Here is a 15,579-nt window from a genome sequence, read left to right as displayed (position 1 = left end):
CGGTAAAAACAATAAAATAAACTAAATGTAACTTTGTGAATTGTGCATCTTAATTGGCTCTTAAACCAATTTAGGATATGTTCATCAGGATGGGATTATGTACTTAATCCACCATGAGATGAACTATTGAATAGAAAAAATAAAAGTGAATGGTAAATTAATTAGAAAATGGTGATCATAGGGGGGAAAAAAGTTATACTTGATTCAGAATTGGAACCATAAGATTAAGTTATGATGTCGGTGATATGCTCACATCAATTTATTGGTATCTACAGTAAATAAAACAATGAACTTATCACTTGTGAATTAACTAAAAGACATATATTTCATTAAATGCCTCGTAATATAAAGGAAACTCACTAAAAAAACAATATTTTGAAACTTGCATTTTTTGCTTGTGGAGGATCACTGAGATGGAATTGTTGTTGGTAACTGATTAAACATCATCTCCCTCTTGTAGCTAAATTAGAAAGTAGATTCATATGTCAAAGTCATGCCCAAATCTCAGTTACTAGACAAAATAAAAAAAAGAAAAAGATCCTTGCAGTTGTGAGGCAGATTCTGATGCTCGCTAGAACCATGCTATGTGTCTATATTTGAGAATGTATTGAGAAACACTAGTAGACCGGTGTCTTAATTCGTAGGTGGTAGAAAAAACTCACACAGGCTACTCATCAGCATGTTGAACATCCTTTCTCATCTAATAAACCTGGTGATACAGATGAATCAATCAATGAAGCTTTTAATGCCAAATTGACAGTTAAATCTAACATTCTAACACGCATAGCTCAATCAAAATAGATGTAGAAAACATATTATTTATCATAGCAATGGTGCAATTATATTTACCTCAAGCAAAAGAAAATATTTTAGCCAAACCCAAACACTCCAATACTCTTTTGACCTTTAGCGCTTCAATAATAAACAACATATTTTATATTGTTCTGAGATGCTTAAAATATTTAGTTCTAGAAGAGCTCTAGTTGAGAAATTTTAGTCCTCTTCTTAAAGTTTTGTATTTATTACGAATATATTGAAGTGGAAATTTACAATACCACCTGTGTAGGTAAAATTTCCTCAGACAAATGATGGTACCCACTGACAGAAAGTTCTTGATAGGGTGTATCATACATAGAAGGTCCTCCAAAATTAGTGTTGCAAGATATGAAGCACTAAACTTAATTCAAGACATGACTTCAAATCCTTATAGTCCTTGTATGTTTATGCCTATATAATGCAAAGGTTGAACTCAAACAATAAGCTCTAGAGTAACAATAGCTAAAAACCATAGTAGACCTAAAGCTATATATTCAAGCTTAAAATTGCCCTTGCGGTCTATTAAATAATAGTCACACTGCACCAATAATGCTTTATATGGTATTTAACACATGCAAAGCTTTCGATGATAAATTCACAGTTTCTATAACATGTTAAACTCACGCAATTAATGTCAAAAACATGTCATTATTTTATTAATCATAGTAATGGAGCACTTACATAAGCATCAGGAAACCTCAAACGACTTATAGTAACTTCCAGTTTTATGTCATGATAGAAAGGTGAAGTCCAGCGTGCTTTGCACAATTAAGTCGTCACTTCTAACTCTAAAAATTAATTTCTTTGGTCTCCAATTCATGTGTCAAGTTAGTTGCTTATCAGCTCCCAAATGTGCATTTTATTACTCTTATATTACTATATTACTACCCTTCTTAATTACGTATAATGAAAAGACAACTCATAGTTTTTATTGCCTTTTTCAGGTTACAGAGCATTTCAGACCACTTATCATAAAAGCTGCATCTTAGCACCAAAATGAGCCTTATTTACGCTTATTATGAAGACTCGAAACTGCTATAAAAAAGTGCTAAAAAGTCAAAGTCAAAGGTCAAAGGTCAAGGACTCATAACTAAAGAACTGAAAGTCACGTCCTTAACTTAGAAAACTAAAGATGGATGTCCTTGATACAAAAGAAGATTTGTTCTAAACCTAGCTTGATCAAGAAGAAATGAAAAAGCAAAAAGAAAAAGCATAAATCAACCATGGTAAGGTGTCTTGATTGTAGAAGGAGAGGGTAAATCAGAATTTTCTAAGAGTAGGGGTATAATAATAAAAAAGTAGGAGGAGAGAATGCACCTAGACTTATTCTAGTGTCATGTAGGAGTAGTGTAGGATTTATTTTTCAAGTTGTTTTACTTTTGGTTCTTCATTTCAATCAAGTTATTTCCTTCAAGGTTTTGTTCTTCATTTCAATCAAGTTATTTCTTTCAAGTTTGTGTTTTCAATCATTCAATCAACAAAGACTTTTCAAGTTTTCTTCAATCATTTAAAGTTATTTCTTTCCAATGTTCTTCAATACAACTAGAGTTAACAAAAATAAGTCCTAAAAGCTAAAGAAAACTACCTTTCCTCCTTCAAAACTCTCATTCAATCAAGCTCTAAACAATTTATGGTGAACCTCACTCAAATAATCTTTGAACTTACCACAACTAACGAGCTTCAAATGGCACCACCGTCATGGATTGAAGGAGCATGGATGCTTGGTTGAGCACTTAAGGAGGGAAGCATCACTCTCACCTTTCATTTCTTGTTTTTTTTTTTAAATTTTCGTTTATATATTTCGTTATTTTTCAATACTGATAAGTTTTATTTCAAATCCAAGTTCACCATTCAACTGCTAGAGAGGACCTGAAGCTGCTGCCGGAAGACGAACAACTTTGGCCAGAACCGACCGGGCGACCGCCTGCGCGTCCGCCCTATTGGTGGCTCGCTACCGCCAAGACACTTCAGCACAGTTGCATCACGTTTTTTCACAATTCATTCATTTTTAGTGCGTAGTTGTAACTAAGGATCCAAATTTTGTAATAGAGTAGTATAAATCAATGGACTTCGTTGTAATATGGAAAAAAAAAAAAAAAAAAAAAAAAAAAAAAAAAAAACGAAACGAAACGAAACGAAACGAAACGAAACGAAAAAAAAGAAAAAGAAAAAAAAAATGTTTTTGATTGATTATGTGGATGAATATGAGTTAAGCACTTGGTTGAAGTTGTGAAACTTACCAAGAGTTAGAGTTTTCATTGCCTTGGGAAGTTCAAGTGTGCGAGGCGAGTTATGAATCATACGCTCGCGCACTTTGAATCAATTTGGTAATCAATACTCTAATTACGATTAACTTTAGTTAATCTAGACAATCTATATAATCTAGTTAATCTATTAGTCTTAGTAGTAGTGGTAGTTTACTTTTATGTTTTGGGGCCCTTGAAGCCAAAGTTGTTTAATTATTAAAAATCCGGATTGTGGGCTTTTTAAGTGGACCTTTTTTGTAACTTAAAACAGGGAACGCTCGAATGGTTGGGACTGATTCTCAGATCATGCGCCAACCAACGTCCCTTTCTCCTCAAGCAGCGTGTAAGCATGGCTTGAGTGGTAAATTCTAAACCTCCTCGAAGCCCATGTAAAAGGATACTTTGTGTGTTCAAGCATACTTATGTGATTGTTTGAATTTTAATTTCCGCACTACAATTTAAATTCACGCATAAGGCTTAACCCGAGACACATAACAACAAAGTCATTCCCTAATGTAGATAAATCGGACGTTGCTTAATTCTTGAAGCACTAGACTAAACAAACAAATTAAAATCAATCAACTAGAGCCTAAAGTAGTCACGCTCCTCTAGAAAATGACAAAAATATAGCCACGAGGATTTAAAGTAATCAGTTACTAGATTCCGATGGACCAACTACCTTTCTCACTCCCCTCCCCCAGATTCATTGTGAGTGAGATTCTTGGTAGAACACCACTTGGTGAAGTGATTGCTTACTCTTCTGAGCCGTGTAGTAGATCCATCCTAGTCTCGCGCCCAATTATTCCTTTGAACAGGGCATAGTAATTTATATACCAAGCAAATATTTTCAAAAAAAAATAATAAATTTCTACTATTTGTGCATCATCATTGATTGAGCATTCATATCTTATCAATATGCATCGCAACCGTCATGGAATTATAATGCAAACCCAGAATCTTATTCTTTTTGTAGTAGTCCTTATCACTGGTTATCTCATTGTCCCTCATATACTGAATTCAAGTCTACTATGGGAAATCCTTACGATTATGAACCTCAATTTTCAAACTTCTCGAGTACGTAATACACTCAAGATTTTTCTAGTAATGCCGACAATTCATGGAGTTCCATCACAAATAGTCAACCACCATGCATGTATCCATATGGTCTGTCAGAGTGCGGTTTCACCCAAAGCCCATTACCATTCACATCACCATCCATCATAAACCAACTTTACCAGGAAATAGCCAAGCAAACAATACTAACTCAGCAAATAGCAACTACCTTATGTTTTCTCTAATCTGATTCAAATAATGTCCCATATGAGACTATTATTGTTTCCACCAGTCTAGAACCCAACCAAAAAGAGAGGCGAGGTGTTACTATAACAAAGTCAATTGCTAAAGCCCATCCTGATACTTCTGACCAATTAAATCCCCATCAACCTCTACCTGACTATCGTGAGAATTCCAAATCTTATCATGATGACTATATGCCCGAAGTCACAGTTTCTCTCACATGCCTTAATACATCATCACCCATAAATGAGAAAACTTCATCAGAAGAAACTCAAGAGCATGTATTAGACTCAACGCATTTAGAAAATGTCATTGAGAAAATTTATGAAGATCTAGGCAAAGAGGACAAAGAAAATGAAGTGCTTGGAAAAGAGGGAATAAAATCTATGGTGGGAAGTGGATTTCAATTTAGTTTGGTCATTAAAGACTTATCGATGGAACAAATTTGTGACATCCTTAAAATTTCTGATATGAACCGCAATCTTGTGGAAACGCCAAGCCTAGACGAAGAATTCTTTAAGTCCTTGAGATCATATGAAGAACCACCACCCAACCATCACCATTCCAAATTAACCCCTCTTGAAATCCAACCTCCATTCAAAAAAAATTGACCAAATTCTGATGACTGCACCACAAAACCATTTCAAATAAACCTCAAATTCGTACTTAAGCTAATTGCCTTTGAGATCATTCATAATTTTCTAAACCTCCCCAGTAAAGAGACTTTGCCCAATATGAAATTGCAAGAGTCCATCATTTCAGTAGTTGAGAAATCTGGTATGTCCTATTCCCCATCATTTGAGCCTCATGAAAGACATATACTACCAACCTCTCACTTTTGTGGACAATTCAAACATGACAGGTTATTGCATAAGTTCCATGATAGGTTACATAAGCTTTCTCTAATCATTATGCATCTTACACTCCAAATTCATCATTTCATTCTGTTTGGGGGTGTATGCTTTTATATATTTTTCTATAAAAGTTCCTTAGATGTTTAGGCTATTAGTATATAGTTAATAGCATATCATCCATCTTATGCATAATCTTGAGGAATCTAACTTAAAACGACCCCACATATAGTCTTGAATATCCGACTATAAAATATTTATATTATGTATTCTCGATGCATTCCACGGGAGTGCATTCTCTTGGAGTGTGTGGTTGTAAGTACTGGAATCTTAATCCACGTATATCTCGCATTTTCTTTGTAAAACATTTTTTACTCATCGCTTGAGTAAGTGTGATCCTATGGAGCGAGTATACAATTTTCTTTTTCTTTATTTTACATTTCTTTTTCAAAATAGTTGTTTTTCTCCGTTCTCATTATGAAAGATTTTCGATACATCAATAGTTATGTGATTTTTCCAAAACAAAATGGGTAATGGATTCCACCTAGACCAACCCTTAGAATTACGTAATCTCTATTCTTCTAAAGGCAGTTTGAGAATCAGTTACGTGTTACTAAGGGTCGCCCATATCACCATGCACTTTCTGTCTCATCTTAAACCACATAGATACCAATTGTCCCTTGCTCAACAATCTATCATCACCTCAACCAGAAGAACTCTGTGCTTTCAATGTACCAAATGCATTATGGAGGTAACACTCAAATTATACATGGAGTACTAATCACCAAACCTAACCACCTCCCGGGCTCACCAATCACTTCAAACCACCAAATACATTCAAACAAGGGCAAGGTAACTACAACAATCAAAACAGAGTATTAGTTCTATCCCATTTTAACCAAAATCCACCAAAGAGACCTAGTTCCACCACCCACTAGTGTCCAATCAAATAAACCCTTCTATTACGTCTTGCATAATAAATCCCCCGACACACATTACTAAAGCCTCAGTCTGATTGGATTAGGTTCAATAAAGAGCCAACATGAAAGTTGCCTAAAATCACCTGTTATGGTTTGTTTTCAATCACAGCTTTTGGGTACGAGTATCTTTATAACATCTCTATATAGTTTTTAAAACCTGAGGATATAAAAATGAAAATTATATGCCATGGAGTAACCAAAATGATATCGGATTAACGTATAATTTTATCTTCTTGTAACGTAGAAACCCTCTATATGGCTAAAGATACATTTAGAATGAGAAAAACAATTACTTTAAAACACACACACACACACACATATACATTTCATATGTGTTTGTATAGATAGTTTATGTTTTATTTTCATTTTGTTTGTTTTGTTTACATCATGCCAAAATTTTCCATTTTTTTCTTTTCTGCATTATATATGTTTTCAAAAATACAAAAACCCAAAAAGTTAATAGTAAAATAGTTATCCCTAGTACAATAAACCATGTATTTCTCGTTCTATATCAAACAACCCACTCCCCAAACTTATTTGCGGGTGGCGTATTTTCATCATGAAGAACATAATACATGTGTATCACCGTTTTTGCTCATGTTTCTACGGTAATCTTTTTCCTTATCTCTTCATACTTTGAAGACAAAGCATATTTCTATTTGGGGGAGGTATAGTTACATTTTACAAAAATTATGCATTTTCTATAGTAGTATATTTCTTCATTTCTAAAAATAAATTTGAAAAAAGACCAAAAATATTTTTCTATTTAGTATTAAAAGTCTTGTTTCCTTTTTCCATGATGAATAAAAAATTTAGAAGTCTCATTATAGCAATAGAGTAAGAATTCGTTCTTTGAACTTAGACTAATATACGTACAATAGTTTCTACATCTTTTCATGAATAACATGCATAAGCATTTGATTGTATATAGCAGTGAGTTTCCGAGACAAAGGTTAGAACAATTAAGTTTCATATCCTGTGAGAATCTAGCCAAAAGCTTCATCTGAATGATTATTAAGTGATGACACAAACGATGTCCGGATAGAAAGACCACACGTCCACTTGCTTGATCACCACGCCATATCCTAAGAGAGAATTTAGGCCCTTTTAGATCGATATAGCCAAATAAACGTTAAAAATCCACAAAAAGATAGTTTTCCTCTAGTTACACCTTTTGAGCCTTCACCAAATTCTAAAAAGCCTTTTTATTCTTCACCATAAATCTCTGGCCCACTACAACACACAATAAAAAGCTTACCCAGCTGACGAGTTGAGAATTGGATGGATATCAGAAAATGGAAGAGAAGACATTGTAGGAAAATAGATCAGTTGTTTCGAAAAGAAAAGAAAGAGAATAAAAGAAAGACCCATCAAAAACCAAACCTCCAAAAAAAATCAAATGAGTCAAAACTTGAATCTCCCAAAAGTTCAAAATCAAAAGGAAACGATACCAGAAACAAAAGCAAAAAGAAACAAAAGTAAAGTTAGAACTCCCAAAAATTTCAAAATCATATGGAGTCAGAAAACCAAATGGCTAAAGAATGAATCATAATTCGAAAGCAAAGAACAAAATGAAGTTCTTCTCTAGTTACAAGTATCTTGAAGACCCAATTTCTCAACTTATCAGATTTTTGTTTTTCCCTTCTTTTTTCTTTCTAAACCATCACCCTAGCCCCGTAACTCCTAATAAAAAATCTCTAGCTCAATTAGGAATAGGATGGTGTGATAGTAAGTGGTAAGTGTGATCAATCGACCCTGGTTTCCTTTGGACGTCATTCGTGTGTGTGAGAAATATAATGTCCGCGGCATTTGAGAGAACAAAACTTGAGTGAATCTATCAGAGAGTTTGTGTTTTAACACATCCCTGTGAGAACCCACCTTAAAAACGTTCTCCAAAAAATTTGGAAACGACTCTGCTTTTGCATTTCATTGCTCATATTCACGCATTTATCTTTAGATGATTAAATTACTGTACATATGTTATTCTAAGTTCAGAGGAGTTTGTCCTTATTCCCCGCTAATGAGATGTATAAACTTCTGAGAATAAATAAAGAGACAAGACCCTTTGTACTAGATAGAAAACGTTTGTGAGTACCTTCTCTAGAAAACTCTCACAAGACTTAAAGCTCATCCACTAAGAAATTCCTAGTGGTTTAAGGCCTTGTTGCATATGGTCAATGCAATCGCACTCCGCGAAATGAGATTAGTATAATAAATAATAAATCACTCATTTATGATCTTAGTTTTTCTCTCATCCTTGCTTGAGGACAAGCAAAATGCTATTTGGGGGTGGTGATCAGCTCCCAAATGTGCATTTTATTACCTTTACATTACTACATTACTACATTACATCCCTTCTTAGGTATAATAAATGGACAACTCATAGCTTTTATTGTATTTTTCAGGTTTCAGAGCATTTCATACCACTTATCATAAAAGCTACATCTTAGCACCAAAAGGAGCCTTATTTACGCTTTTATGAAGACTCAAAGCTGCTATGAAAAAGTGCTGAAAAAGTCAAAGTCAAAGGTTAAAGGTCAAGGACTCAGAACTAGATAACTGAAAGTCATGTCCTTAACTCAGAAGACTAAAGATGGATGTCCTGGATACGAAATAAGATTTGCTCTAAACCTAACTTGATCAAGAAGAAATGGAAAAGGAAAAGGAAAAAGCAAAAAGGAAAAGCATAAAACAACCATGGTGAGGTGTCTTGATTGTAGAGGGAAAGGGTAAATCAAACTTTTGTAAAAGTAGGGGTATAAGAATCAAAAAGTAGGAGGAGAGAAAGCACCTAGACTTATTCTAGTTTCATGTAGGAGTAGTGTAGGATTTATTTTTTCAAGTCATTTATATTCAAGTTGTTTTACTTTTTGTTCTTCATTTCAATCAAATTATTTCCTTCAAGTTTTTGTTCTTCATTTCAATCAAGTTATTTCTTTCAAGTTTGTGTTTTCAATCATTTAATCAACAAAGACTTTTCAAGTTTTCTTCAATCATTTAAAGTTGTTTCTTTCCAATATTCTTCAATACAACTAGAGTTAACAAAAACAAGTCCTAAAAGCTAAAGAAATCTACCTTTCCTCCTTCAAAACTCCCATTCATTCAAGCTCTAAACAATTTATGGTGAACCTCACTCAAATAAACTTTGAACTTACCACAACTACAGCTTCAGTTGCCTGGATGCAATTCAAACTTCTTATAAAATATGCATGATAGGTAAAGGAAACTTGAAGCAGAGTCCAACAATGTCTACTCCATACAATGCCAAATTGCCAACTTTAATTTAAGCCAAAGGAACAAAGGAATTAACCAATGAACAAAGGAAAAAATTGTAAGAGGAAGGAAGAAATCAAATTTTGAAGAGAATGGAAGGAATCATGTAAGAACTCACAATAATAAATTCATACATATATTGGTGTTAGCTTCGAAAGGCATGATTATGGTTGCTTGAAATTGTTTGATGGCTTTAAGCTTCAAAAATTATTGTTGAGGCACGATGGATGGAGAATTTTGTATTGTAGGTTTCTCAAGCAATCAATAAAAAATGTAAAAGGGCAAAAGATCTCACCTAAAAAATTCATCACCAAACCCCTAGAATCTAATGAGGTTGAAGAGAGAAATTAATGACTTCTCTAGGTGACTGATTCGTTGATGTGGTGGCCAAACTATGGACAGGCTTACATAAACAACACTTTGAAGTGCAAATAAACTGGCAAAGATTGAGAGAGTTCTGGGGTGCATTTTAACTAAAGGTTTTTTTTTTTTTTTTTTTTTTTTTTTTTTTTTTTTTTTTTTTTTTTTTTTTTTCGATTTCTCGAGGCTCAAAAGGAATATGTTTTTAGAGAAGTAAGTTAGTAATATTCCTTTTTTTTTTTTTCTCCTAATTTTTCATGAGTAAAAATCTAACATGGACACCCTTGATAAAACCATTCGACTTCGACTTCTTTTTATTTTTTAATAATAGAAGTTTAATTGAAGTTTTGTAAGAATGTCCAACAAAGCAAAGATCATAACGAAGTTACTTAAATAGCGAGGCATTCCCAATCACACGAAAAAGGGATGAAATAAACATCATTTTAAATGCAAAACTAAATTTGTCGAGACCATACTACATATAATACAACTAAGTTTTGATGATAGTTCAATGCATTTGCATCAAGTTCCCGATTTCTTATTAATTAATCTTTGATTAGTTCGATGCGTTTGTATTGAGTTTCTGATTTTCCGTTAATTATTCTCTGAGGGTAATTTCATACAATTGCATCGAAATCTAATTTCACGTTAATTATTCTTTAATGTTAGTTCAATTCTATGTAGTTGCAACCAGTTTCTGATTTACCATTGAACTTAATTCAATCCATTCACATCCAGTTTTCGATTTCCCGTTAGTTATTCTTTAAGGTTAATACACCTAGTTTCTGATTTTCCATTAATTATTCTTTAAAGCTAATTCTATGAATTTGCATCCAGATTTTTATGTCCTGTTAATTATTCTTTTAGATTACTTCTATGTAGTTGCATTACATTTTAGGTTCCCCGTTAATTATTCTTTGTGGTTAGTTCAATGTACTTGCATCCAGTTTCGATTTTTCGTTAGTTATTCTTTAAGTTTAATGCATTTAGTTTTCGATTACCTATTAATTATTCTTTGAGATTAGGTTTATACAATTGCATCTAGTTTCTGATTTTCCATTAATTATTCTTTAATATTATTAGTTCTATACATTTGCGTCCAGTTTCTGATTTCCTATTAATTTTTCTATGAGATTAGTTACATACAGTTGCATCCAATTTCTGATTTCCCGTTAATATTTTTTGAGATTAATTCAAAGTAGTTGTATCCAGTTCCCGATTTCATGTTAATTATTTTTTTAAGTTAGTCCAATGCATTTGCACCCAATTTATGATTTCTTGTTAATTATTTTTTTATATTAGTTTGATGTATTTTCATCTAGTTCTGATTTCTCATTAATTATTTTTTTAGGTTAGTTCCATGTAGTTGCATCCAGTTTTTGATTTTCTGTTAGTTATTCTTTGAGGGTTGTTCAATGCATTAGCAGGACATTTTCGATATCCCATAATTATACTTTGATGTTAGTTCAATGCATCTACATCTATATTCCGATTTCCAATCACTTATTCTTTAAGGTTAATGAATCTAGTTTCTAATTTCTCATTAATTACACTTTGAGCACTACAACAATTTTATGATACAACACTTTTTTAAGATCACTTTTATGAGTGTGATGTTGTACCTAATACTTGACATCACTTCTGCAGAAGTGATGTTATTAAATCATTGTAAATTTGTTTTAAAGTCACTTTTACTGAAAATGACTTAGTAATAGGTGTACAACATCACTTTTAAAAGTGATTTGAATTTATGATGTGGTTTAGTATTTTAAGATCACTTTAAAAACGATTTGAAAATTAGAAAATCTGAAATCACTTCTAAAAGTGATGTTAAATGTAGAAAAAAACAAGTCACTGCGTAAGTGATGCCCTGTGGTTCCAGTTTTTTATTTTCTCGCCAAAAATTAGTTATTACCCACTTGTGTTCGGTGTTGGACGAAAAACTTGAAAACCCAAAAACTGAAGCCCACCAGCGGTTACAATGGCCCTGTAGGCAGAAGCCGAAGTTAGAATTAGATTGGTTTTAGGTATATGCCCTCTATCAAAAAAAAAAAGGTATACACCCAAAAAATTGGAAATTGAAACTTAATTTTTACCAGCCGTAATGAAATTATCGTTTTCACGCTAAGATTAGAACTCTTAAGGGTGGCTAGTTCATCACCACACCAATTTACACTCAACACTTCATAAGGCGGCCATAAACGACGGTAAGGACTCAAGAGCCATTGTTGTGTGCACTCGTTACCGCTTGCTACTTGGTGAAAATCTTGAGTAAGCCCGCCTGATTCTCAGGGATAGTTTCGTTAAATTCGCCTTCTAAAAATTTTAGTTCAAAGGTTGATTCTACTCCACCTCGAGTCAAGTCTAGGGCTCCTGGCCGTCTTCTTCAGCACAACGCATAAAATTTTAACGCCAAGGATTTGATTAATTAACTCTGATCTCTCTGATCATTGTGGATTCAATTTGGTTATCTGCTCTATCTTCAATAATCCAGGTACATCCACAAATTGGGGGTTTTTTTTTCTTTAAATTTAATTCAATAATAATCATTGGTATCCTGTGAACTCGATCAGTTCTTTCTTTACATTTCACATTATACCCCTTTTTTTTTTCTCGAAGGACACTGAAACACTCAAACGGTGGGTTTTGTGCCGTGTCAGGAGCGTCGTTTGGAAAAAAAAAAAAGGTACTTATTTGCTACTGAAATTCTTTTCTTGCTATTCTTCTACTTATTTACTTCTAAGTTTTTCCCTCTTTATCTATGTTATCAATGTTGGTTCACACAAAGTTCAGTCGGCACAGCTTGATCTAAGCACCTTGAGTTGGTATATGTAAATATGGGATATGTGTTACGTATCGAAATTCTAAAATCCTTGTTGGTGATTGCTGATTTTTGCTCTAGCTGATGAGATAATGATAAGTTCTCACTAGTAACTTGTTCTTTATAATTTTTGTCTCGATAATGAAGATACAAATACTCTTAGTATTGTTTGCCTCTTAAGAAGGCTGCTTGCATGAGACAAAATCATATTTGAACAACTACTTCATGTGAAGGGTGCAGAATAGTATGTACATTTAGTAACACTCTATCGTGATTCAGTATCTTAGTTGAGATACCCAGATGCTTTAATTTCCTGTGCTTTAGGTTAAGAATGGACTCAAAATCTACTTGTGCATATATTGGTAGTTTTACCTACCTAAATTGTTGCCCTATTACCTTCAGATTACCCAATGCGCGCGCAGGAGGATCAACTGGGGTAGTAGAAATCTGGTAAGTTATGGGGCATTATTCATATGAATCTTGATTCTTGAATATTAATGCATGGACCCACCCGTGCTCTTTTTTGGAGTTTGGTAATACATAGACTTAGTGTGTGAGTATGCTGAAATTGTTTATAGATTCTATTGGTCCTGTATAATGAATTTGTTAGATTCTATTGACCCTGTTAATGGAGACTGTAGTAAATTGTTTGTATAATTTCATCTGAAGCCTCTTTTTCTTTTCATCATATCTGTTAAAATCAAGGTACCATCTAGCTTCAAGGAACTAGGTAAGACTGATAGTCACACCATTAGCATATAGTTGTAGCCATCTGAATAGAGTTTGAAAGTCAGCTCTTAGCAAGCTCAAGTAACCAGACTGCAGCAGTCTGTGAGTGGTGGTCTATTTAACAGTGTGACATCTTATCAGTTTCTTAGAATTATTTAGTACGTTGTTGTTATTATAATCTTCTATTTGCACTTATGCTATTTGATATATATTTTTTTATATTACATTCTTTTGTTAGATCGTGGTTTCTGGAAACCTATTGCACAATACTTCCATGGGAACTTTGGAATCATTCGGATAATAATTCTGATAGTAAAGGTACGAAGATTATGATGTGCTTAATTGTGGATCAGTTTACTTGCAATCATTTTTTTCATTTTACTCGTGAATTTTCATTTCGTGCTTAACCATGCATCCTTTACCATGCATCCTTTAAGGTTTTATCTAGACTATATTGGGTATCTCTACCAAAGGTTGAATCCTCTTGGTATAGCTTTTACTTCCTTTCCCTTCTCTCTTTCTCAATCTCCCTCCTAGGTTATTATCAGTATTATTTTGTCCTTTTCTTTCTTTTCTGACCATTGGAATTGTTTTGACAGCTTGTCTATGGTAATTTCTTACAATCTCCATTGCGGGCAAGTAACTTTTCTTAACCAAGATTAGGTTGACACCTAGTATTTCTTTTCTTATCCTTCCTTTGCCTTTTATTTTTCTAGAATGTTTCTTGCTTATATTTTTCTTGCCTTGCTGTTTTTTTCTCTTTTTCTAGTCCGACCTCTCATGGATAATCTAGAGGCCCAGACTTATAAGACATTTGAGACAGGTACAGTAAAATATAGTCAGGTGATATTTTGCATCATAATGTTTTTTGACCTTCCATTGTATATGCTTCTTTTATATATATATATATATATATATATATATATATATATATATATGTTCTGCTTATTTGTATGTAGTTTCTTAGGCTACTCTTGCGTTTTCTCTAGTAACTAGTCAATGTTCATTTGTGATAAAAGGGATCCATAAGTTCAAAATGGTAAGAGCACTCAAATATTTGAGAGGTTATTTGAGAGGTTGATGGTTCGAATCCATCTGGATCTAATTATATTTTTGTTTTTCAATTTAAATTTGTGTTTTTCTGAATCAAGCACCCCTTTTTAAGTGATGTCAATGGGGTATACATCACGATAAAAGTGATTTCTATTATTATAACATAACTTTTGGACATCAGAAGTGATGTCGTATCTTTACCTTTACAACATTTTTTCAAAAGTGATCTAAAATGTTACGACATCACTTATAGACATCAATTAAAAAGTGATTTTTTTTTTCCATAACTAGGGGTTAAGGAGACCCCAATCTTTTATTAGTGACAAAATCTCAAGTACAACTTTCCTTCTTTATCCCCCTTGATCAATTCACTAAGTTTTTGATCCATGAGGGGGAGAAAGTACATGCATTGGTTACTACATTCTGTACTATGAGTACTGCAATTACTACTAACTCTTGACAGGTAATCCGCAACTTGATTTCCTTCTCTGAACACATGTTGGAATTTAACCTCTGCAAATCTTGCTTGTGCACACCCAATCTGAGCCACCAGGTTCTTACAATACCAAGGTGGAGCTTTCCTCTTTTCCAAGATTTGTATCACTATCAGTGAGTCAGACTGCACTACCACCTCCTTTATGTTCATTCTTTCCACTCCTTCAATGCCTTTTTGGACCCCAATTAGCTCCTGATATAAGACTAACTGTTTTGTGGAGTTTCCGCAGAATGCCATGAGAACCTCTCCATTTCGATCCCTTAAAACCCCTCCATAGCCTGTTTTGCCCTGCTGTAGTGATCCATCCGTGTTAAGGACAAGAATGTCAGATTCAGGTTTCGTCCATTTGACCCACTGGTCCTCCCTTCGCATGTACGCAACACCAATTCTGAGCCTAGTCAAAACAGTTCGCACTGCGACATCATCCTTCACTGCTTCCAGTGATTTCCCCATATACAATTTCATATTGTTCAAAGCCTTCATGCACACTGAATCAACATTGAGGAATCGCTACCTCTTGAGCCTCCAATTCCTCTCATTCCATATAGCTTGCACTGCAGCACAGGTTAACGCTCTCAACACTTCAGAGGCTATGGATTTTGGTCTGCAAATACGCATGATGTAATACCATTCTGCATGGGAATTCCGAACTCTTCCT

The 15,579-nt window shown here is 33.8% G+C and overlaps 1 protein-coding gene across 1 annotated transcript; it reads right to left on the bottom strand.

Annotated features, from left to right (window-relative positions):
- Positions 1-14,741: 14,741 nt before the first annotated feature.
- LOC147515393 (uncharacterized) lies at positions 14,742-15,374 on the bottom strand. The gene has a single exon (XM_086592890.1). It carries the CDS (start codon positions 15,372-15,374, stop codon positions 14,742-14,744), a length of 633 nt encoding a protein of 210 aa, XP_086449016.1.
- Between the last annotated feature and the right edge of the window lie 205 nt (positions 15,375-15,579).

Source organism: Coptis chinensis, chromosome 2 (assembly GCF_015680905.1).
Source record: "Coptis chinensis isolate HL-2020 chromosome 2, ASM1568090v1, whole genome shotgun sequence".
In the NCBI taxonomy this organism is placed as follows: domain Eukaryota; kingdom Viridiplantae; phylum Streptophyta; class Magnoliopsida; order Ranunculales; family Ranunculaceae; genus Coptis; species Coptis chinensis.
The sequence above is the reverse complement of the archived record's forward strand: the minus strand, read 5'-3'. Positions and strand labels throughout refer to the sequence as shown.

Coding starts and splice junctions, on each gene's coding strand:
- LOC147515393 (XM_086592890.1), bottom strand. CDS start 15,374: ATGGGGAAATCACTGGAAGCAGTGAAGGATGATGTCGCAGTGCGAACT.